General features: G+C 38.7%; 1 protein-coding gene across 9 annotated transcripts in view; it reads right to left on the reverse strand.

The window, feature by feature from the left end:
• Positions 1-26,452, reverse strand: part of FAM13A (family with sequence similarity 13, member A) — a 261,528-nt gene that overhangs the window by 59,727 nt on the left and 175,349 nt on the right. For 7 of the 9 annotated variants that reach the window (XM_005862767.2, XM_005862766.2, XM_005862769.2 and 4 more), the window contains 4 exons: positions 24,508-24,549; positions 13,879-13,920; positions 10,191-10,370; positions 736-922 (listed from right to left, as the gene is read on the reverse strand). In XM_005862767.2, coding sequence (XP_005862829.1) covers positions 736-922; positions 10,191-10,370; positions 13,879-13,920; positions 24,508-24,549 — 451 coding nt within the window. The remainder of the gene's footprint in view (positions 1-735; positions 923-10,190; positions 10,371-13,878; positions 13,921-24,507; positions 24,550-26,452) is intronic. The other 2 variants (XM_014536858.1, XM_005862773.2) reach the window with 1 other exon arrangement.

Genomic DNA, 26,452 nt, shown 5'->3' on the forward strand with positions numbered 1-26,452 from the left:
TTTAAATAAAGAGAATTAGAAGACAGACTTTTGGTTCTCACTTTCCAGAGAAACTGAATACACAAAAAAGGATGATATATATTCATTGCTAAACCATATATTGTTTTAGTTATTGACTGAAATCTCTTGTAACACCTTATATATCAAATTAACGATCCAAGGTTCAGGTCTGAGGAAACTGTGTAGGAGATTAATTTTTTTTTTTTGGGGGGGGGGTTTCGGATTAATTTGGAAGAAAATACTTGATAGAATATAGATTTGAAAATAAATTTCTGAACATGAAGAAAGTTGATCCTCTTTCCTTTTGTATTTTCCTTTCATCTGGCTTTAAGTTCATTCATTAAAACTTGTTTTTTACATATTCATATAGACAAGAACAAATAGAATGTAGAAAACAAGGACAAATGCAAATTACTGACAATTCTGTCCCAAAAATAAAAGCTAAAAATGCTCAAAAGAATGACAAGTCAGATCAATTTGAATAATATGGAACTCAAGTTCGTTCTCTCTCTGGTTCCTTTGGCAGAATATAATCCTTCCCAGCCTTTTATATTTATAAAAATGAAATACAAGTGTGTATAGCAGGTAGTTCTAAGGTCTCTTTCAGAATTCATAATTTATAATTTTGTAAAACTCAACATTGAAATTATTATTCATTTTTTACAAAGCAAGGAAAAGAGATGTGATATTCCCTAATTGGTCGCAAGTAAAAATCTTATGAAATTATTCACTTACCACAAGATAATCTTGATTTTCATTGAGATCAGAAAGTTTGGAACTGGATTTCTGACGTTTAGGTTTGCTCCTTTCTCCAATATAGCCAGAAGTATTTTCATGTAAATTTTCCACTTCCTGAGCATTCAAAATACAATCATCAAGGTTGCTGAGCCCAGAAGGAATATTTTCTTTGTTGATGAGTCCCCTAGAATTGAAAGAAAATTATCTTAGTTGTATCTCAAAAGGTAAAAGGGGCATTTTAATGCCACTGCCACTGCCTCACACAGGAGTCAGAAGAGTGCCTAGAAATTCCAGTTTGCGTATTTGATCAAAATCTGAGCAGAGTGCCACTACTGAAACCTCTTGGTGCCAAATAACTCACATTAAAAGAGAAATTACTCCTAGAGGCAATTGGCAAGAGCTGTGTTTCTAGCAAATGAACAACTTTTGTATTTGTACCAAAAGTAATTTGTATTCAAACAGGAAGATTAGTGTAAGCTAACAAAATAATTCTGCCCCCCTCCCATATATATGTGTACACACACACACACCTTACACATTGATACAATGTATGAAAAAAATCTGAAAAGGAAATATGTGTTTCTCTAGAATGGGACATGATGGTTTTCCCAAACGATAAAGACATTTTAGAGTAGTAAAAATGCATTAATATATAAATCTGACCATGTTAGATAATCTTGGTAGAAATAGCACAATAAAAACTATGGAATACAGATCATTTAAAAAAAATGTATCTTTATTGTTGGAAGTATACAGATATCCTCTCCCCCCTCCCCTTGACCTCCTCTAACCTGCTCTTGGCCCTCCCCAGGCCTTTACAGCACTATTGTCTGTATCTGTGGGCTATGCATATATGCATATAAATTCTTTGATTAATCTCTTCCCCAACCACCCTTCCCTCTGAGATTTGTCAGTCTGTTGCATGCTTCCATGTCTCTGGATCTATTTTGTTTATCAGTTTATTTTGTTCATTAGCTTATACATATGAGTGTGATCATGTGATGACACTTGTTCTCTGATTGGCTTATTTCCTTAGCATAATACTCTCTAGGTCCCCCCATGCTGTCTCAAAGGGTAAGAGGTCCTTCTTTTTTTACAGCTGCATAGTATTCCATTATGTAAATGTACCACAGCTTTTTATGCACTCATCTACTGAGGAGCACTCTGGCTGGAGTACAAATCATTTTTAATTAAAATATAAATTTATTACTTCCCAGTGCAAGGAATTCCAGAATGTAAGCTTGTAACTGGAGGTCCTTCATGACTTAGCTGTAGACAAATGTCATAATTACAGAATTTAATTCATTTCATGTTCTTGAAATTGTTTTAAGAATTTCAAACATTCCCTTTTAAGAGGTTTTCACAAAATTAAATTACTTAGCAAAATGTTTGTCTTTTATCACATCACAAAACAAATTAAACCATCCATGTAGCACCATGCCTTGGAAAGGTACAAATGAATGAGCTTTTACTCGTCTTCATGGTATGACCCTAAAAGTACCTTCCTAAACACCTAAAGCTACATCTTAAAATAAAGGGGCTTTAAAGAATAAAAATACATGACCATATTTTACTATCAGTTCATATCCCAAAATGAAAGATAATATTAAATATTTATTCTGCAATCTAAATTCGTATCTGTCTTAGATGGGATATAATGGAACAAAATTATGAATTAATATAATCGTAACATTTTCAAAGTTATACTATCTTTGGTGATTTTTAACACTCCATATTTAATTTATTCTTATTTTATACTTTTCACGTAAAAATGTATAGATTTAGTAAAATTATATAAAAGTTATGTGCAACCTTTATAGGAAAAATCCTAATATAAAATACTTGAAGACATCAGGAAAAGCTGGTAGTGAAAGGAGTTTCGAGACAGGAAAGGCAGTTTTAGGAAAGGGGAGTCCATGGGAGAGGTGCCAGATTGTTTATAAGAATGTTACAAGAGAAGGGGAAGAAGAAGAGGAGGGTACCGATGGGCTATGAAACTTTGGAACTGATACCATGTAGGAATAAGGAGGACAGTGGACAAGTAGGAAAGCACGGGGGACATAAAATAAGGAAGGGGCCAATTAGGAAATGGGATGAACAAAGAGCTTCCAGCATTTATAAACCCGTAGACAGAGACTCAGAAGACTGGGTTTTCCCATTTTAGAGTGGGCAGGTTTTCCCCATTAAAATCTTTTAGTCCACAAATTTTATTCTTCCAATGTCGTAGGACAAGAACCCACAATGAGAGTCCGAGCTCGCCATTCGAGTATCAATAGGGACTATCTCACAGTCTGGAAGCCCTCGGGGGATGTCCGACTGATGTATTTTCAGTCGGACATCCTTAGTGCTGCCACAGAGGCAGGAGAGGCTCCCGCCACTGCCGCTGCATTCGCCAACTGTCAGCCTGGCTTTTGGCTGAGCGGCGCCCCCACAGAGGGAGCGCACTAACCACCAGGAGGCAGCTCCTGCATTGAGCATCTGCCCCCTTGTGGTCAGTGTGCTTCATAGCGACTGGTCGTTCCACCGTTCAGTCGATTTGCATATTACCCTTATATAGGATAGTATGTTTTTCTCAATAGATGCTTATGTATAATTGATTCATTTATCTAATATTTTCATCAGGCTTTGCTTGAAAAATAAGGGAAGATTAAACTAGATTTTACTCTATATTCTATTCAAAACTATTAGCCCTATGGAATGGTTAAAAATGTTTTGAAAAATAGAAATTTTATTGACTATTATTTTGCCTCTAAGAATTTAGAGCTGCAACCATATATTTTTTTTTAAATCCCTTGCCCAGCCAGCATGGCTCAGTGGTTGAGTGTCAACCTCTGAACCAGAAGGTCACGGTTTAATTCCTGCTCAGGGCACATGCCCAGGTTGCAGACTCGATCCCCAGTAGCGGACATGCAGGAGGCAGCTGATCAATGATTCTCTCTCATCATTGATGTTTCTATCTCTCTCTCCCTCTCCCTTCCTCCCTGAAATCAATAAAAAAAACATTTTTTAATGTTTTTAGTCCTTGAAACAGAACACACCCAAAAAATCTCACACACAAAAAAAAATTTTCACAATTATAATTTTTTAATGGGGGTGGGGATGTTTTAAAACTGTTATCCACTAACTAAACTACATTCCCCAAATTCCTATGTTGAAACCCTAATCCCCAATGGGGCTGTATTTGGAGATAGGGTCCTTAAGGAGGTAATTAAGGTTACATGAGGTCGCAAAGGTGGGGGCTTAATCAGAACAGGTGTCCTCAGAAGAAGAGGGAGAAGCGCCAGGACAGCACCTACATAGAGGAAAGTCTGTGTGAGGACACAGTGAGAAGGCCCGTCTGCAAGTCATGGAGAGAGGTCTCACCCAAAGCCAACCCTGTCAGCACCTGATCTCGGACTTCCAGACTCTCAGAACTGTGAGAAAACAAATTTCTGTTGTTTAAGCCCCACAGTCCAGTAGCCCTAGCCGATTAATACAAAAGATGAAAATATTTATTATGAAATTTTCAAACATATAGAAAAATAAACGATTGCATTGAACTTCCATACACCCATCAGAAAGATTCAACATTTCCATGCATCCAGCAGATGGTAAATTTGTAAACTGTACTCTTTCACATAATAAATATTTTGCTTAAGTTTTTATATTTATATTGTAGCAAATAGTATCAGGTTTTCCCCATTAAAATCTTTTAGTCCACAAATTTTATTCTTCCAATGTCGTAGGACAAGAACCCACAATGAGAGTCCGAGCTCGCCATTCGAGTATCAATAGGGACTATCATGCCAGCACATACACTTACACTAACATTCTTCAAGGCTCTCCCCCCACGCACTGAGAGCAGTGCCCGCTATGGGTAGCTGGGTGAGTTTGTTCTGAAGTTCAGAACTGTTCATTGTACCAATATATTCTGTCTTCTTGTCATTCTTCTTCTTTTTTTTTAATCCTCACCTGAGGATATTTTTCCATTGATTTTTAGAAAGAGTGGAAGAGGGAAAGACTGAGAGAAATACCGATGTGCGAGAAACACACCCTTAACTGGAATTGAACCCAGGACCCTTGGGTGGGTCCACTGAGCCAAACCGGCTGGGGATCTTCTTGTCATTCTTAACGCTTTCCCTAAACTCCTGGGATAAACATCCAATTATAATTTTTTAATGGGGGTGGGGATGTTTTAAAACTGTTATCCACTAACTAAACTACATTCCCCAAATTCCTATGTTGAAACCCTAATCCCCAATGGGGCTGTATTTGGAGATAGGGTCCTTAAGGAGGTAATTAAGGTTACATGAGGTCGCAAAGGTGGGGGCTTAATCAGAACAGGTGTCCTCAGAAGAAGAGGGAGAAGCGCCAGGACAGCACCTACATAGAGGAAAGTCTGTGTGAGGACACGGTGAGAAGGCCCCGTCTGCAAGTCATGGAGAGAGGTCTCACCCAAAACCAACCCTGTCAGCACCTGATCTCGGACTTCCAGACTCTCAGAACTGTGAGAAAACAAATTTCTGTTGTTTAAGCCCCACAGTCCAGTAGTCCTAGCCGATTAATACAAAAGATGAAAATTATTTTTAGAAATTAAAAGACAAGGTTTATTTTATAAGCTTTTGAATAGAGAATGAATGGCTGGAATAAATCCTATCCACATAAATACATGAAAATCTGATTGTGGTGCCCTAACCGGTTTGGCTCAGTGGATAGAGCCTCGGCCTGTGGACTGAAGGGTCCCAGGTTCAATTCCATTCAAGGGCATGTACTTTGGTTGCGGGCACATCCCCAGTAGGGGGCGTGCAGGAGGCAGCTGATCGATGTTTCTCTCTCATTGATGTTTCTAACTCTCTATCCCTCTCCCTTCTTCTCTGTAAAATCAATAAAATACATATTTAAAAAAAAATCTGATTGTGCAGTTGTGCTCATGTGGAAATCGTGCTCTCCTCCAGGGAAAGTCTTTGCTGTCCTGAGTCAATGCCTCTCCCCACAGGACCTGTGTGAGTGTGAGGAGCTCTGGTGCACAACTCCTTCCGGCAACATTGGGACAGATTTCAATCATACTTGACATCACTTACCTTTGACTTGAATTAGATCTCTGTGGTCTCTCACTCTCACTGTCTAGATATTATTTCTTGTTTTTGTTTTTTGTTCAGTTCCCTCCTCACCCTTATGCACACATTTAATGTACTAGCAATACTGAGCATATTACTCCCCTAACATAACATGATTTCTAATTTACAGTGGGAATTTAATATTTATATAATAAAAATTGTATAGTTCATTTGTGTTTTAGAAGATTAAAACCATTTTCTTTTAAGTAATGCTTTGCTTTCAAAAAATATTTATTATGAAATTTTCAAACATATAGAAAAATAAACTATTGCATTGAACTTCCATACACCCATCAGAAAGATTCAACATTTCCATGCATCCAGCAGATGGTAAATTTGTAAACTGTACTCTTTCACATAATAAATATTTTGCTTAAGTTTTTATATTTATATTGTAGCAAATAGTAATATAAGCCTAATAATGTTTCTGTATAAATTTAGACAAATAAGAAATCATTTGCACTACAATGAAGTATTTATTATCTTGCTTATTTCAAAAATTTGCCATGATGATTTTAGTACAGACTTTATTGACTCTTTAATCTCATCTCAAAATATGGTCACCATTGGTTTCAAGATATTATTTTTTGTGAAAATTTTTTTTGCGTGTGTGAGATTTTTTGGGTGTGTTCTGTTTCAAGGATTAAAAACATTAAAAAAATTTTTTTTATTGATTTCAGAGAGGAAGGGAGAGGGAGAGAGAGATAGAAACATCAATGATGAGAGAGAATCATTGATCAGCTGCCTCCTGCATGTCCGCTACTGGGGATCGAGTCTGCAACCTGGGCATGTGCCCTGAGCAGGAATTAAACCGTGACCTTCTGGTTCAGAGGTTGACACTCAACCACTGAGCCATGCTGGCTGGGCAAGGGATTTAAAAAAAAATATATGGTTGCAGCTCTAAATTCTTAGAGGCAAAATAATAGTCAATAAAATTTCTATTTTTCAAAACATTTTTAACCATTCCATAGGGCTAATAGTTTTGAATAGAATATAGAGTAAAATCTAGTTTAATCTTCCCTTATTTTTCAAGCAAAGCCTGATGAAAATATTAGATAAATGAATCAATTATACATAAGCATCTATTGAGAAAAACATACTATCCTATATAAGGGTAATATGCAAATCGACTGAACGGTGGAACGACCAGTCGCTATGAAGCACACTGACCACAAGGGGGCAGATGCTCAATGCAGGAGCTGCCTCCTGGTGGTTAGTGCGCTCCCTCTGTGGGGGCGCCGCTCAGCCAAAAGCCAGGCTGACAGTTGGCGAATGCAGCAGTGGTGGCGGGAGCCTCTCCTGCCTCTGCGGCAGCGCTAAGGATGTCTGACTGATGGCTTAGGCCATCAGTTGGACATCCCCCGAGGGCTCCCAGACTGTGAGAGGGTGCAGGCTGGGCTGAGGGACACTCCCTCCTCAAGTGCACGAATGTTGTGCACTAGGCCTCTAGTAAGCTATAATAATGATTCTCAACCTTCTCACAATTGATGCCATAGTGAATATATCTCCTGGGGACATATGTGAGAACCTTCATGGGGAAAAGATCTAGGCATGAGAGGTAAGGGCCTTGCTTTCCAAAGACCTGGAGAGCTCAGAGAAGTGGTTCAGGATAGGCTGGGAGTTGAAGGTCTATCAAGACATGAGAATGACCAGGGTCAGCTTAGGAGAGGGCCTCAAGACTAAGAGGGTAGGAAGAGGGCTTCTGAGTGCCCGGACCACATACTAACTAAAAAAAAAAAAAAGAGTAAGGTGAAACTGTAAGTTACTCAGCTATATATAGTTTGCACCCAGGATTCTATCACTCAATTCACAGCTGTGGTTTGACCACGAGTGACTAGAATGAATGGTGAAAGGGATACCAGAGAAGGAAAATTAAGGGAAAGGCTAAAGTTTCATGGGTGTTTAGATGATTAGTTAGGCTCTCTCTACCATTCTCCATCTCCTTTAGCTCCCCAGATGTGGACAGTAAAATATAATCAAGATAACTCATACTAGAAATATCCCGGGTCTTGGGAAACTATATGTAAAATCTACAGGAGAGGTTACCATCCTATATAATACTAGAGGTCCGGTGCATGAAATTTGTGCACGGGGTGGGGGAGGGTGTCCCTCAGCCCGGCCTGCACCCTCTCACAATCCAGGACCCCTTGGGGGATATCCAACTGCTGGTTTAGGACATCCTTAACTGGCAGTCAGACATCCCTCTCTCAATCTGGGACCACTGGTTCCTAACCGCTCGCCTGCCTGCCTGCCTGATTGCCCCTAACTACTCTGCCTGCCTGCCTGATCACCCCTAACCACCTCTGCCTCAGCCCCCGCTGCTGTGGCTTTGTCTGGAGGAACGTCCGGAATGATGTCCGGAAGATCATTCATCTGTCTAATTAGCATATTACACTTTAATTATTATAGAAAAGCCTAGTATGTAAATCAACCGAACAGCAGGAACATCCGGAATGATGTCCGGAAGATCGTTCATCTGTCTAATTAGCATATTACACTTTAATTATTATAGAAAAGCCTAGTATGTAAATCAACCGAACAGCAGAACGACCGGTGGAATGACCAGTCACTTTGATGCACACTGACCACCAAGGAGCAGACACTCAATGCAGGAGCTGCCCCCAGCCCGCAGGTCCCAGGCCAGCCAAGGAGGGTGCCAGTGGGCCCCACCCCGACCCCGATTGCCTCACCAGTCGCCCCACAGATAAGCCCTGATTGCTGGCCAAGCCTAGGGACCCTACCCTTGCAAGAATTTCATGCACTGGTCCTCTATTGTGCTTCATATTTCTCTCCTGTTTCTGACCTAACCCCGCTGCATTCCTCCTGCCCACTGCCAGGCACCCACTATCACCACTATCACCATGGGTTTCTGTTCTCTCTGCCCACCTCACTACCACTTCCAACCTCCGCTTGCTTTCCCTCTGTCCAAACAAGAGGGTCGGTGAAAAGCAGGATGCTGTGACACACTAAGGATATTTTAAAAATGAGAAGTGTTGCTGCAAACTATCTGGAAAAAAACAAGGCAGAGGATAAGAACAGTATTAAATGAGTAATTCCTACTTGCTGTATAACACAACATAAGCAGTTCACAAACTGATCATACTCCTAAACACTTCCTATAGAGCTTAGTCGGTACCTAACTTTAAATGTAAGTATCTCCGGTATCATAATTTTTCTATTCTCTAAAGGGAATATTACAGTACCCCCTCCTTTCCATAAGCTCGAATAAATGCTTTTTAAAAAAGTGATTAGCTAAAATTTCTGTGGTATTATTTCACAATATATATAAATCAAACCATCATGCTTTATGCTTATATGGTCATGTATGTCAGTTATTACTCAATAAAAATGGAAAATAAGTGCTGCTTATGTCACCTGGAAAGTCAGTGGGTTACACCACTGACACTGTTTTATTCTCAAATTACAGTCGTTAATATAGCCTTTAAGTGATGTGCAGCATGGGATTTACTTATACTATTTATCTTCTGTGTCTTTCTTTAAGTAAAAAGACTTTTTTTTCTTTTATTAATGAATATTTTGATGGAACTTATGAGTCCAGGTAAGAAAGAATGATGGGAACTAGGGTTTAGTTTAGTCTTGGACATTTAATAATGGGTTCAAAACAAAATTTTATACAGCCCAAATGCTATAGTAGGTAAAAATATTAAACCTTTTGGGAAAATATATCAATATAGTCAGTTATATGCAAATTTATTTTATTTGACAATTTAAATCATGATTATTCAATGATTGTTCATTGGTATTTATCAAACCTATTAATGGAGAATAAAGTTCCTTGTAATACTATTCTTGAAATTCATGCTGTGGGAATGCCTTAAAATTAGTCATTATAATAATAAAAACTTCAAGTATTTCCACTTTTGATTAGACTTAAGCTCAACCTTATACTAAAACATAATCAACTGTCAGAGTACGAGAAAGATATTCTAGTATTTAATTAGGTCAACATAGTAGAAAAAATTGTTGGTTCATAAGGTAATCTAGCAGCCAACTGAACGTCTAACAAGAAAACACCACATCTGGACAGGCAAATAGCAATTTACTCCTCCAATTCTTCAGAATCCCTTAAAATAAGATATTTGCAAGGAAACCATGAAATGTATTAAATAGAGGTGGCTTCCTACAACATACCAAACATGGAGACTAAACTGAAATGTTTATTCAACCACCTCTAAATTCCCAAATGTTAGCTAAGTTTAGAAGGGTCAAAACAAAAACTTCTTAAAGTTTTAACGTAAATACTGAAATGGGAATGACTATGACACAGCGACTAATTCAGGTGTTTATTTTTAAAAGAACAGAAAACACAAACAAGAATCAGCAACGCCAACTCACATGTCTCTGTCGAGTCGAACTTCATCCTGCTCCTTGGACTGGCGGCGGCGCTGCCTGGCGGATGCGGTGGAAGGGGCTAGGGATGTTCCAGATTCTGAGTCCTCTGAGCTTTGGGCTCCAGAGCTACTAACATCAAAAAGATGCTGCTCCACAGCTGACCGGATAGTTCTTTCTAAGAGTCTGGTAAAAAAAAAAAAAAAAAAAAAAAAAAAAAAAGAAAGAAAGAAAAGAAAAAAAATAAGAAAAATAAGAATTCAGAGTGATTCAAGCAATCAAGTTTATCAATGGTTGCCTTTAAAAATATGTGCTCAGCCCAGCTGGTGTGGCATGTGGCTCAGTGGCTGAGTCTGGACCTATGAACCAGGAAGTTATGGTTTGATTCTCAGTCAGGGCACATGCCCGGGTTTCAGGCTCCATTCCTGGTGTGGGGTGTGCAGGAGGCAGCCGATCAATGATTCTCTCTCATCAATGATGTTTCTATCTTTCTCCCCCTCTCCCTTCCTCTCTGAGATCAATAAAAATATATTTAAAAAAATATGTGCCCATAAATATGAAAATATTGGTATTCCAATGGAAGAGCTACTACAAGTTCATGAACAACAACAGTGTTTGAGGCATTCATCCCATGAATATTTGCATTGTGAGTTAAAAACTAAACTGACCAAATTCCATCAATTTGATAACTGTGTCTCTCCTTTTTATGAGTCCAGGATTCCTGAAATGCTTACAGCAAGTCTAGCAACAGAGGCATTCAGGAAATAAGAGTCACTTAATATAAGACAGAATGAGGAAAGATTTTTTTCCTCATAGAATAATAATGGACCTATTCTTACACAGGTGAGTTTCTTCCAGATTTCATACCACTTTTGCAGAGGAGGAGAATATGATTTACAAAACAAAACTGGCACAAATAATTTTATGTCTATTATTTATTTGAAATTCCTTTAAGATAAAATTATATAGAGAGCAATGCTATCAAAAAAGAATATCTCACTGTGACAATTATTACTCATAACAGAACAGCAAAATCTGTCTGAATCTCTAATTAATTATGATGTATATAATTGAAGCTGTATTCATACAAACACCCCAGTATAACTGAAGATGGAATAGATTTCTTTTCTTCAACCTGAGAAAAATAGTGAAGCCCAGGGGCTGAAAAGAGCTCATGATAAGATAAGGTATCATTTTTAAAGCTACATAATCTTTGAATGTGTCTAAACTTTTCATCATCACACTAATTCTGAGTAAGCTGACATTAAAAATTCTAAACTTATGCTCCTCAAAACATGCTTTTCTTCACCTGAAGAAAGAATCACATTCAAACTCATCAAACTGTACACATTACACATGTGTAGTTTTGGATATTAATGATATCTCAATAAAGCTGTTAAAATTTTTAAAAAGAACCATATATATATATATTGAATGTTTAGATTGAGACATACATTCATTCTAATGGCTTTTGAAAACTTTACATTCATTCTAATAAAATGGATTTTAAGAATTTTAGATTTTCCAAGTATCCTATATAATAAAGAGGTAATATGCAAATTGACCATCACACCCTCGCACAAGATGGCCACCACCATGTGGGCACAAGATGGCCACCACAAGATGGCCTGCAGGGGAGGGCAGTTGTGGGTGATCAGGCCAGCAGGGGAGGGAAGTTGGGGGCGACCAGGCCAGCAGGGGAGGGCAGTTAGGGGCGACTGGGCCTGCAGAGGAGGGCAGTTGGGGGTGACCAGGCTGGCAGGGGAGGGCAGTTGGGGGCAATCGGGTTGGCAGGGGAGTGGTTAGGGGGTGATCAGGCTGGCAGGCAGAAGCGGTTAGGGGCAATCAGGCAGGCAGGCAGGTGAGCGGTTGGGAGCCAGTAGTCCTAGATTGTGAGAAGGATGTCTGACTGCCTGTGGGATCGGGCCTAAACCGGCAGTCAGATTTCCCCCAAGGGGTCCCAGATTGGAGAGGGTGCAGGATGGGCTGAGGGACTACCCCCCAGTGCACAAATTTCGTGCACCGGGCCTCTAGTAATTTTATAATAGTCTCATAGAAATTTCTTTAATACTATTTGAAGACAATGAGCAAGTATAGTCTAACTTGGGCATCAGAATTTTTATATTTAGAACTCCACTTCCCAATGATTCAAGATTACCTAATAGCAGTACATAGGAATGTGAGTACATTAACATAGGGTGTCCCAGAAAAATGAATACACATACTTTGAATAATTATAAAGGTAGTGTTTATCAAAATATATTTCATTTTCAAAATTGAGTGATCAGCTGTTAAAGTGTATATACAGTTTTTTGGAACACCCTGAATATACATATAGACCAACCCCACTCCTTTCCAAACTATACAAGACATACAAAAAAATAAAGGTTATCAGGAAACAAAAAGGCAAGAAAATGTCAATTTTAGGGTAATTCTGGAATCTCTTTAGACTTCACAAAGGTAAGAGAGGTTAATCCTGCCCTTTGATTTAATTGCTCTCTTACCTAACAAAAAAGAAAAAAATCCAAATTCATCCTATTAAATTTAAATTCATACCAATTAATACTTCTAATTCTTCTCTCTCCCTCCTTATCACATCACATCTTCCTCTACCTGATCCCTGCTGATGGAATATGCTCCAAAAAGGCCCATCCATGTGCCAGCAAGGAAGAAAGAGGTGGGTGCAATGGAAAATCTTTGGGCAAGGGACTATTTACAAATATTTAGTGATTAACATATGCCAGGCATCTTTCTAGGTGTTAGGAATACAGCCACGAATATGACAGAATATATATATATATATATAATCTATCTATGAGGTGAGACAGATAATAAACAGATCATGAAATTTCAAATAGTGATGAGTCTTCTACATTAGAGGACAGGTTTGGAGAGTGACTATGGGTAGTCTGGGATGACTTCTTGAACAAGGTGACATTTGAACAAAGAGGTGAATGATAAGAAGTGCATGGCCAGGCTGAGGAACAGCCAGTGCAAGGGCTCCGAGGCAGCTATATGCTTGGTCCATTCCAGAAACAGAAGGTCATGTGCTTGAAGCATAATGAACAATGTAGCTGGACATGTAGGCAAGGGCAGATAACAGGAGTTTAGAGTTCAGTTAAATGCAATTGGTAGCCTTAGGAGGAAAAAGACATGCGGTGGGCAAAATTAACAGGGCACTGCTGCTGTCCTGTGGAAAAGGATGTGTTTTCACTAATTTGCTTTATTTTCTATGTCCCTAGGAGGCTGAGCCCAGGGCTCGTTTGACATTACACACCTAACACTGTGCTTGGCATATTGCAGGCCCGCAATAAATGTAGGCTGACTAAAATTAACGAAGGAAGAAGTAAAGGCATGGTTAATATCTTAACCTTTACTGGCATCCTCTGTTGCAAGATACCTCCCAAAGCAAACTGACTGCTTTGCAAATATTGACTTGACATTATTTAGACTGAAATAAATATAAATCTCATACGTTGTCATGGTAGAGCTGTCTCTAGTCACATATCCACACAGAAGCTCAAATAGGAACACTTGTTACTTGGTGCTCCTCTGTGTAGTTTTCAAAATCATTTGCTTGCTTATTGTATTAATCTTCCAATACTATCCAACATTAGAATTTCCTTTTTTCCTGTTTAATAAGAGGTAAGCGGGGCAGGGGGGGGGGGGGAAGCACCCAATTCCAGTAACTTACTCTCCTGTTGTTGAAACGCTGCTGACTTGGGATACACGGGCACTGTGGAAAGAAGCAAAGAGAAAGTCAGGTTAGATGGAGGACCAGAGACTGGGAAGCAAACATCCGAAGGGGATCTCAGGCTTAAAGTGTCAGCCAGGCCCTGAGTGACCCTCGCATGATGTTTCACCATCCCTCGATGGATGCCGATTTTTACTTGTTTCTAAATTAGAGATGGCCCTGGGTATTTATTCCTGAAGTGTTTTGTCTTGTTTTTTTCCCTTCTCTCCATTTTAAAGATGTCCATGATAAGACAATTTCACAAGTGACTTTAAAAACTCTCTCACCCTACTGCCATGGTCTTAGTCCATGGTATTTTTATCCCCCCCCCTCCCGGCCCAGCCTTTCCACTACCAACTCTACCCATTCTCCGCTCTCCCCAGCCCAAATCTGTCCCTTCCTTGCCCACCTCTTCCAGACCTGAAGACAGAAGCATCTTTCTAAAACTGCTCTGGACGTGCAGAGAGCAGCAGGCACTCTAGGGAATAGAGGACAAGGAACCAACATTGTTTTCCACAAGCCTATTTCTAAACCATTTTCTAAGCCACCTTTCCTTCCTAAATTCCTCAAGATAGATAATACATCAAGCTTTATAATGTTTCACCTGATTTACGGCTCTTTGGTTGAACATTTCTAAACTTCATCTCCTTTCCTATTTTCTCTAAAGCCTGAAGTCCTTTAAAAGTATTAAAAAGAGGTCAACGTAAAGTGGGATGGTGAGGTTATAGAACACCATTTGATTAGCAGCCTTCCTCACTTCGCCCTCTTGCCTGCACTCTGTTCACATAACCAGTGAGGGGTGAGGCTGGCACCTATTTTAACCGTATCAATATCAACACATTCACATTCTGCCTTCTAGGGCTTAGTCAGCTTCTAAATCAATATTCGAAAGTATCAATGCTTAAAAAAAGAGATTAGAATAAATATTTAGTGCATGTCAAACTACAGTTTTGCCTAATAGATCTCTTCTCTCCCATTTCCTTCCTTCTTTGTAGAAGACACCAAAGAAAATAAAAGGTGTTAATGACCAATATTGGTGGTTGCCTTTCAAGCACTCCAAACACGCTAATTTCTACGGTATAATTTTCAACTTATGAACATGCTGCTTTGGAAACATCTTTTGAGGTTTTCTTCCATGTACGTGTATATCTCATCTCCTGCAACTCAGAATCTAATTGCCTCAATGGACTTTATGATATTCCTCATTTTCTTTCATTAGACTCCCTACCACCACCACCATCACACCCAGCATAGACCTCATTATCTCAGAGGTGATCAACAGACACCCACTCTAGCTGTAGAGAATTTCCTTTGTTTAAAGCTGCAGCTCTTTGCCATGGCCACAGACCATAATCAAATCCCAGAAAATTCACCTAAAATAATCTATTGTGCACATGGGAAACTGATGAGAAGAATCTTAATTAATAAATGAATCAATGAACAAACATACAAATAAAAACATCCTAACACTTAATGAGTATTTACTGTTTCAGACACTGTGCTAAGTAGTTTTACAAATATTTCCTCATTTTTTCTTTACAATAACCCTATGAGGTATGTTCTATTGTTTTCTTTTTTATATTTTCAGATGAAGAGGTTAGAAAGGTTAAGTAATTTGCTCACAGTCATGAGCTAAGAAGTAAATCATTTGGGATTTGAACCAAGAAAATTGTTAGCTCAGAGTCTGAGCTCTTAATCACTACAGTAGACTTTTAATCACTCAATTACTAGGAGAGAAACTCACCAGAGTTGTCTTTGTATATGGAGCCCTGCTTTTAGGTATTTTACTTTGCTTTTCATCACAACCATTCCTCCTCTGCCTCACAATGCCTGTTATTCACTGTGGCTCCCAGGTTATATAACCAGCAACAAATCCTTTGCTGGTCTGTCCTTAACTGGAACAGACAGTTCCTGCTTTTGATGCTTTGTGGCTTATCCTCTGTAAATTCAACACTATACAATTAACTCCTGTACTCCATTTCTCAATGTAGTTATACAACCTTGGTTTTGGGAGCAGGGACCAATGTAAATAATGACTGGGAGAGGAGAGGAAAAAGAATGTAGATCTGCTAGATCAGTGGTTCTCAACCTTGGCTGCACATTAGAATCACCTGGGAATCTTTTTAAAATCCTGATTTCTGGGCCTCATCCTCCGGAAATTCTGTTTCTTTGTCATGGGCTGGGGCCACAACATTAGGTAATTCTAAAACATTGACAAAAAGGTGATAAGCAAATTAGCTACACGAAAGGTAGAGGTTTCCTTCATCTACATGCATGTAGCTTGCTTTTTATCCTCTACAATCAGCTAAGAATAATTTTTTTCAGAGCTCTCCACTCATTTGCTAAAAAAGTTCTTACTTATGCAATATTAAACATTTAAATATGGAAGAGTTCATTTCCTCGTGTTGATAAAGCAAGTATTCAAAACTGAAAGAAATAAGCTTATGTGCAGGCTTCAGCATTATGATCAATTTCATTACCCAAGCCTGCTGTAAGTGATGCAACTGAATTTTCTATTGCTATGATCATTTAAAATAGATTCTAAGCCTACTCTGAAATATGTTTTATGAAATATACTTAGGCTTTATCTCTATTAGCAAAACCCAAACTGTATTTCTGTAAGCCGATTATGCTCAGCAATACTAGTATATAAAATTTGCATGTGATAAAATGCACAGATGCCTGCTGACAAGTGATTCTTTAAAATTAGATCTCTTGACTTGAAATAAAGACATTTACATATAAAAAGAAAGAAGTTTCAAATCTACTGAAACCAGACATAAAACAGCATGTGTTCTTTTTTTCTATATTTACTCTTTTCTGTGTGTATAAAACCCTACCTGTAATAAAAAACTGTTTTAATAGGAACCATTAGGTCTAACAGAATTATCCTTTTTCTCTAGAAAATAGTATTTACAAGTACTCAATTTTATCTATCTATTTATTTATTTTCATTTTTTAAAGTTCTCACCCAAGGACATGTTTTTCATTGATTATAGAGAGAGAGGATGGGAGAGGGAGAGACAGAGAAAGAAACATTGATCGGTTGCCTCCCACATGAATCCTGACCGGGGATGGAACCTGAAACCTGGGTATGTGCCCTGACTGGGAATCAAACCCATGGCCCTTCAGTGCACAGGACCACACTCCAACCAACTGAGACACACTGGCCAGGGCTTATGTGATTTTTTTAATGAGCAAGAATTTAAAATACAATTAATTTGATTAAGCTTCAGGATAAAGACCGTGTAACTAATCATCAAAATGGCATACAACTCTTAATTTGCCTATTTAACAGAATACAGTATTTTTAGTGTCATTTTAAAAAATATATTTTTATTATTGACTTCAGAGAGGGAGAGGAAAAGAGAGATAGAAACATCAATGATGAGAGAGAATCACTGATCTTTTGCCCAATGTTTTCTTCTAAGAGTTTCCACTCTTACATTTAGGTCTTCCATGCATTTTGAGTTAATTTTTTGCATATGGTGCTAGCTAAGGGTCCAACTTCATGCCTTTGCATGTGGATACCCAGTTTTCCCAGCACTATTTGTTGAAAAGACTATCCTATGGCAATTTTTGAAAATACACACCCCCAACCCTCAGGAGACTCAGAATCTTGGCCAGTGAAACCCAGATACCTTTAAAGAGCTCCACATACTTCATACCATAAAGATGCTATCATTAAAAGAAATGTAACAAGTGTTGACAAAGATATGGAGGAACTGAACTCTCGTGTATTACTAGTGAAAATGCACTTTAAATAGTTAAGATGGTAAATTTTACATAATATATATTTTATCACAATTTTAAAAGTGATTAAAATGGCAAAATGTGTTATTTATATTTTATCACACACACAAAAAAAAAGCTCACAGGCAGCAGTGATGTGCCTCCTCGGTTTAGAAACACTGTGCTAATAAAAAAGGACAAGGAAAACAAATATTTTAAATATACAGTTATTTGTTTCTAAAGACACCCAAATATCTAGCTGACTTTATCATCTTGGGGGAAAAAATCAAGTAGATAAATAAATAGCCTGCTTGTTTGTCCCACTTGTTAGTCAGGAGCTCCAAACAGGCTTATAAACAAATATTATGTCTGATTTGCTATGTTTCTCCAAACTATCCCATCTAAAAATGAGAGCTTTTTACCTCAAAATGATAATTCATAAAATATACAGCATGCTTAAGAAGAAAAATAGACTATTAAAATTTACTAAAGTATGACCAAAAAATCATAAACCTATAAACTCTAGCACAAGTTGTTTGGAAAGGAAATCCCCAAAAAGCTACCTAAAAATAATCTAGAAAGAATTTTTCCACATATCAAAGTAGGAGTGGTATGATATAACTCCTAGATTTCATCAAATGTCAGGTAATATTTTAATCTGAATTTATTTCTTCAACAGAAATCCTACCCTTAAAAGACCTTCATAAAATTGATGATTGCTAGGTTCTAGGAATAAAAATAAAAAAAAATTAACACAATCCTAAAGAACGAGTTTGCATGCCAAACAGCTAATTTAGAAATAGATTGATTTGATGTTCCGGATTCAGAAAAATTAAAAAACATAAGTACTGAAAATGACCCTAAGTAACTCCAAATCTGCTAAAATAGTAATTCGGCTTCAATTTGTACCGTTTTAAAACTTGGCTGAATTTGATAAAGGCTGTCAGTTTTAAGGTTTCAGTGGAGAACAAAATGAGAAAGGGAAAGCAGAGGAAGATCAGGGCAGGTGCCAGAAGACAGGCATTAGGTAAGCAAGGAGACACCATTTGAAGGCCAGGTGAGCTGGTTAGAGCCCAGTGGACCAGACTGGTTATAGGTATGTAGCCCCTGAAGCACATATGTAGGATTTTGATAAAGCACAGGAAAGACAGGCTATACATATAAGCCAAGAAATTGGAAAGAAGAAGGAATTCAGTGGTTGACTTCTGATGGGATGGGATAGGATAGGGTCTGACCCTGCCATAGAAACATGAAGGTAGTGTAGGTGAGGTGGGAGCGGGCAGAGATGAGGAGAAATAGAAAGTAGAGATGAAGAATCCAGTGGAAATAACCACAGAAATCACAACCTGGGTTTGTAGACACTGGAGACTCAGACGAACAGAAGTGAACTAGCAACAGATCCCAGCCAGATCTGACTGCATGCCAGCCAAAATAAATCAGACAACAACAGGCTGAACACGGCACAGGAGAACACCTACAGCAAAAGTTGCTTTGATGCCAATCTGAGCAACTGAGGTAGGGGCTCCTTTTCTGGGACTCCAGCCTAGACTATGAAAGAGGCCAGGTATGGACATCCTAGCCAAGAATGCTCTTCACCTTAAGTTGGCCTGTTCATATTTATTTTGTGGCAATCTCACTAAGGATTTGGCATAACCTGTCCTTCCTTTTCATTTCCTTAATAACCTCAACAGGGCGGGTAATCTCTAATGAGCATCTGGGGAACAATGACAGCTACTGTTTAAGCTACTGTAGCTGCAATACACTTGCCACATGGGACAGTGGCAGGTGTACATTTGTGGCTACTATTTCTTTCCTTTAAAAAAGAACAAATGGCTCTGTGGTGAGTTAGGTAAGGTTGGAGAAGTACTGAAATTAGAGAACACAGAGTTCTCAACATAGAAGATATTTAGTCTACAATAAGGAGATATGTTTATTTATAACAGCCCTGCCTTACTATGGAAAAGACTAAAGGTGCCCTAAGCCAGTTTGGTTCAGTGGATAGAGCGTCGGCCTGCCGATCATAGGGTCCCGGGTTTGATACCGGTCAAGGGCACGTACCTTTGGTTGCAGGCTCTTCCCCAGCCAGGGCCCTGGTCAGGGTGTGTGCAGGAGGCAACCAATGGATGTGTTTCTCTCACATTGATGTTTCTCTTGGTCTTTCCTTCTCTCTTCCACTCTCCCTAAAAATCAATGGAAAAATATCCTCGGATGAGGATTAAAAAAAAAAAAGAAAGAAAAGACTAAAGGCAACGTAAGTGTGCAGTAGACTAACATGTGGTTCAGCCATGACTGTTAAAAGAGAACTGCAATCACAGAAAGTGAAATTCTACAAGGTGAAAAGTAGAGCAAGGAAGCGACTGAAATGGCCTCTCTGGATCCCTGTCCTGCATTCCACCCCCTCTCCTAGCCACAAGAGGGTCTGGAGCCTCCGCTAGTACACTGCGTGCTCTCCATCTCTATCCTGCAGCCTAGCGATTTTCAACTGGCATGCCACAACAATTTTTAAAACATGCAATACCTGACTATTTAGTCAGGGGCACTGGCCTCTTTTCCCTTAGATTGTCAAATAAAAAAAATGCCAATAGTCAACACAACAATAGCTGTCCGATGTGAATGAATCAAAACCAATAGTCAATACAACAAAAGCTGTCCGATGTGAATGAATCAAAATTACACCTTTTTTTTTTGTTAGATCAGCAAAAAGTATATATTTTTCTGGTATGCCACAGAATTTTAGTAATTAGTTTGTGTGTCATGAGATGACAAAGGTTGAAAATCTTTACCCCAAACACAGATTCTGTCTTGTTGTTAAGCATTCATTTGCTCTTATGAGAGGTAGTACAAAAGTACACTAATTTATAAATTAAATTATCAGTAGACAGGTTATGTTTCTAGTCCAAAATTCTAGAAGTACTTAATCATAATTAACAATCATGTTTTCTTTCTTCTACTTGAATTCTTTATGCTAGAAAAGTTAATCTCAACCAGCCATGCAAATAATTTGGGGGCAAAAAAGGGTTTATGTTTTACTAACATGTTCTCCAGCTTCATGTCAAGTACATAATAAACAAAAGCTAAAATAACCTGTACCAACCTAATTCTAACATAATTTCTAAGACTATTACAATGTTATTCAGAAAAAACTGCATGTGAATTTTAATTTCAAGCCAAATAATTATGATTTTTGCATTTATGTTTCTAAGACGATTACAATGTTATTCAGAAAAAACTGCATGTGAATTTTAATTTCAAGCCAAATAATTATGATTTTTGCATTTATGAAATGGCTCCACTAAGTTTAAATTTCTCTCATGTGAAAAGAATGCCTGCTGGTAACTTCCATTTTTTTTTTCAACTTGACCTCTACTGTAAATGTGGGTTACTTTACATATTCATTCTTTTTCCTAATTTTTATATTTTTTCCTAATTTTAATCTTTATGACTCTTAACAATATTAATTTTCTTTACACTCTTTTACCTTCATTTTGCTAGTATAGAATTTCTTTTTCAAGACTGCATTGTTAGTCTAGGTAATTACAAAAATTATCACACTATAAGACACAATTATGTGTCCTTGAGGATTTATGACTTATAAGCCCATTTCTCCCATCTGCTTTTTACAATAGTGGTTAAAAAAAAAATTTAAGACAATGTAAAACATAGGTTGATGTTATCTAGAGTAAAAAATATAAGACAGTCAGAGAACAAATAGTTCTCATTAGTTGGCAAGATCCTGTGTTTTAATCTTCTGTAGTATGTAAAACTTAATTTCCATTAATATAGGATAATCATGTTTGATATGTGTGTATTTACATAATGAATACCAGAGTCACCATGTGCTCAGAAATAACATCTCGTGTGTTTACAGTAATTGCACAGTTGAGATAGCCTATGAACCAGAATATGCTGATTTGGTTGGCAGGAAACCAGGATGAATCAAATGGACCACCATGTTGTCTCAGACAGAAACCTCAAATGTCCCCTCTTGCCACAAAGTGATTATGCAATAAACTTCAAGTCACTAAAGGCCAGAACACTAGTGGAAAGCAGTTACTTGGCTAAACCTGAAGTCCTACAACACATTTCTGAACCACTGGTGCTTGAATTAACGTCTAAATCTAATGATTGCCACAATCAGATTAAAAAATAAATACACAAACTATGTATCACATATCCTGAACATTTCTTAAAAAAATAGATTTCAAAATTGAGAAAAAAATTAAAACTTTAGCAATTTTAACTTTAATTAATATGGTAATATTATTTTCAAATATATTTTCTAAGCCTCTGAAGTAGATAGGTAGTGAGCAAAGAAATTCAGTAAGAAAAACTTGGCTCTAGGCTATACCCAAGTTGAAGGGCTCACTAAAAATCACATTAATATAGCAAACGTTTTAGTCTGGAGAGATGTGATCCACTCCAACATTCTGTAAACTTACTTGCTTTAAAAGTTGATATTTTAGCATTATAAGCTTTAGAAAAGAATCCTGAACTCCATAACCTTACTGAATGTTTACTTTCTCATGCTGCTACTACATAGGAATGATTTAACATAACCTAAAGCAGTGGTCGGCAAACTCATTAGTCAACAGAGCCAAATAACAGTACAACGATTGAAATTTCTTTTGAGAGCCAAATTTTTTAAACTTAAACTATATAGGTAGGTACATTGTTATTAACTTAATTAGGGTACTCCTAAGCTGGCCTTTGCTAAAAACGTCCTCAATCTGATTGAGGTACGTTCGCTGAGGTCAACCCCTTCCAACTCTCCCATCCACACTCGTCTATCTGAAACAAGTATACAATATTTTCTAAGCCTCTGAAGTAGATAGGTAGTGAGCAAAGAAATTCAGTAAGAAAAACTTGGCTCTAGGCTATACCCAAGTTGAAGGGCTCACTAAAAATCACATTAATATAGCAAAAGTTTTAGTCTGGAGAGATGTGATCCACTCCAACATTCTGTAAACTTACCTGCTTTAAAAGTTGATATTTTAGCATTATAAGCTTTAGAAAAGAATCCTGAACTCCATAAACTTACTGAATGTTTACTGTCTCATGCCGCTACTACATAGGAAATGATTTAACATAACCTAGACCAGTGGTCGGCAAACTCATTAGTCAACAGAGCCAAATATCAACAGTACAACGATTGAAATTTCTTTTGAGAGCCAAATTTTTTAAACTTAAACTATATAGGTAGGTACATTGTTATTAACTTAATTAGGGTACTCCTAAGCTGGCCTTTGCTAAAAACGTCCTCAATCTGAGGGGTCGACCTCAGCGAACGTACCTCAATCAGATTGAGGACATTTTTAGCAAAGGCCAGCTTAGGAGTACCCTAATTAAGTTCCCGCGCACGATGTGCCGACGCAACTAGCACTAACCACTGCACATGAGACTGCTGACTGACTGGCTCACTCAACTCCTGCATGAATCGTGCGCGCCTCCCCAACGCTGCGTATGCCGTGGCCCGCCTGCGCCTCGTCTCCTGTTGCCCGACCTACCGACACCCCCACTTCTTCTAATGCCACTTCTTCAGAATAGACTCGCCCAGGCCGAAAACCAACTTCTGCGCATGGGCCACGAAGTTTCAATCCCACTGTACGTCCGTGCCGCGGTATTTTGTGGAAGAGCCACACTCAAGGGGCCAAAGAGCCGCGAAATTCAGTAAGAAAAACTTGGCTCTAGGCTATACCCAAGTTGAAGGGCTCACTAAAAATCACATTAATATAGCAAACGTTTTAGTCTGGAGAGATGTGATCCACTCCAACATTCTGTAAACTTACTTGCTTTAAAAGTTGATATTTTAGCATTATAAGCTTTAGAAAAGAATCCTGAACTCCATAACCTTACTGAATGTTTACTTTCTCATGCTGCTACTACATAGGAATGATTTAACATAACCTAAAGCAGTGGTCGGCAAACTCATTAGTCAACAGAGCCAAATAACAGTACAACGATTGAAATTTCTTTTGAGAGCCAAATTTTTTAAACTTAAACTATATAGGTAGGTACATTGTTATTAACTTAATTAGGGTACTCCTAAGCTGGCCTTTGCTAAAAACATCCTCAATCTGATTGAGGTACGCTGAGGTCGACCCCTTTCAACTCTCCCATCCACACTTGTCTTGTATACTTGTTTCGTCTATCTTTTGTCACCCGCCCATGATGTGCCGACGCAACTAGCACTAACCACTGCACATGAGACTGCTGACTGACTGGCTCACTCAACTCCTGCATGAATCGTGCATGCCTCCCCCGAGCTGCATATCCCGCGGCCCGCCTGCGCTGACACCCCCACTTCTTCTAACGCCACTTCTTCAAAATAGACTCGCCCAGGCCGAAAACCAACTTCTGCGCATGGGCCACGAAGTTTCAATCCCACTGTACGTCCGTGCCGTGGTATTTTGTGGAAGAGCCACACTCAAGGGGCCAAAGAGCCACATGTAGCTCATGAGCCGCGGTTTGCCGACCACTGACCTAAAGCTTCTTCAGCAAGTAAGCTTTGTGCGCTCACTCCTCCCCAACCTCTAAGTACAGAAGAAAAATTTTTAAATTTAGGTTACAGTCTAATTACAGGCAGTTTTTGAAGTTAAAATGGCTACTTTAACATTTCTGAATTTAAAACAAAATATCTTATTTTAGTGTTTTCAACTATATTAAAATTTGTCTCAAGATTTGTTAAACCAGAGAGGGGAAAACCAGAGCATGAACAACATGGCAAGAAGTTCCAAAAAGCTAGGTCTGGCCATAATGCAGAATATTCTATGGAAAAGAATTAAAATGGACAAAGAGACCCAAAGAAGCCCCAACCCTCCTCCATTCCCTGTAATAGACCAACAAAAATCAAATAAGTACCTCAAATAGAAAGGTGACAGAGGTCTTTCATCCTCCTGTGAACTAAAAGAAAATAAAATGTGAATTAATATAATTTCTATTAATATTATATTATATCGATTTTACTTAAAACTCTGTCCTACCTGTCACAAATTTTGTTTTGACACCTTAGAGTAGGGGTGAGGAACGTACAGCCCACAAGCTGTATAAGGCCCTCAAAATCATTTGGTCTGGGTGAGTTCATTAAATGTTTGACCAAATATAGCAGGCCAATTTTTAAGTTGATAATTTTGTATGGCCCTCGAATGATGTTATAAATATCCCAATGGCCCTTCGCAGAAAAAAGGTTCCCCACCCCTGCATTAGAGCTAAACTCACGATGCAGTAAGGTCAGTAAAAGAAACTCTACCTTGGACCTAACCAAAGTCAATTACTTCTTCATGGGAGACCATCAAGGGAGGTTTCTTGCAAAATTAGCTGAAGGCAAAAATAATTCACATGGTACTTTCAAGAGGAAGATAAGCCAAGTCAGAGAAAGATAAATATCATATCATCTCACTCTTTGTGGAATATAATGTACAACATAAACTAATGAACAAAAACAGAACCAGAGTCATAGAAGCATCGAATAGACTGTCCAACCTATGAGGGAAGGCAGGGGAGGGGGAGGATAAGAGATCAACCAAAGGGCTTGCATGCATGCATATAAGCATAACCAATGGACACAGACGGGGGGCGGGGGTGGCTGGGGAGAGGTCAATGGGGGAAAAAGGAGACTTATGTAATACTTTAAACAATAAAGAACTTAAAAAAAGAGGAAGCTTTTTATTATCTTACTAGAGGCCTGGTGCACGAAATTTGTGCACAATCCTGGACTGCTGGCTCCTAATTGCTCACCTGCCTGCCTGCCTGGTCACCCCTAACTGCACCCGCCCCCCCGCCGGCCTGATCGGGGATGTCTGACTGCTGGTTTAGGCCCGATCCCACAGGCAGTCGGACATCCCTCTCGCAATCCGGGACCGCTGGCTCCTAACCACCACTCTGCCTGCCAGCCTGCTTGCCCCCAACTGTACCCCCTCACCGGCCTGCTTGCCCTCCACTGGCCCCCTTGCTGGCCTGCTCGCCCCCAACTGCCCCTCCCCGCTGGACTGGTCATCCCTCTCTAACCCCCCTGCCGGCCTGGTCGCCCAAAGCAGCCTGCTGTTCAGTCATTTGGTTGTCCCTCACTAACCCCCCTGCCAGCCTGGTTGCCCCACGCAGCCTGCTTGTTCAGACATTTGGTCGTCCCTCAATAACCCCCTGCAGGCCTGGTCATAGGCAGCCATCTTGGGAGGGTGTGATGGTCAATTTGCATATTACCTCTTTATTATATAGGATTCTACAACCTCAATTCAAGTATTCATATATTGTATCTAAATTCTTAAATGATTACATACTCAGTTATCTCAATAAAGCTAATTATAGCTCATTAACATGATGATGAAAGAAACAGCTCTCAAAAATATTCCTGTTAAGTGTGAGCCACTTCAAAAAACGATGGCCTAGCAATGAAAAGCGCAGCAGTAAACAGCACTCCTGCTCTGTCTTCTGTATTGCTCTAAGTATTAACACGTGTAGATAATATGAGAGAACATAATGAAATCATAGAGTTTAAGTTTCCCAAACAACATAGAAGCAATATGAAGCTTAATATAAAAGTATTCAATTTTAAAAATGTAAACTATATACCACAATAAAATAGTTTTTCCTTTCTTTAACATGGTTTTCTTCTTTCTGATAAATGACCTCAAAACAAAGAATGAGTCTCTGTGCCCTGCAGTGTCTCCTGGAGTAGTCTTTCAGCTTTTTTGATTATGCACTCATATAAAATTAGGTTTGCTTTTCTTTTTTAAAAAATATGCATTTTTTTTACTTCAGAGAGGAAGGGAGAGGGAGAGAGAGAGAGAAACATCAATGATGAAAGAGA

This window comes from Myotis brandtii, unplaced genomic scaffold (genome assembly GCF_000412655.1).
Source record: "Myotis brandtii unplaced genomic scaffold, ASM41265v1 scaffold1675, whole genome shotgun sequence".
In the NCBI taxonomy this organism is placed as follows: domain Eukaryota; kingdom Metazoa; phylum Chordata; class Mammalia; order Chiroptera; family Vespertilionidae; genus Myotis; species Myotis brandtii.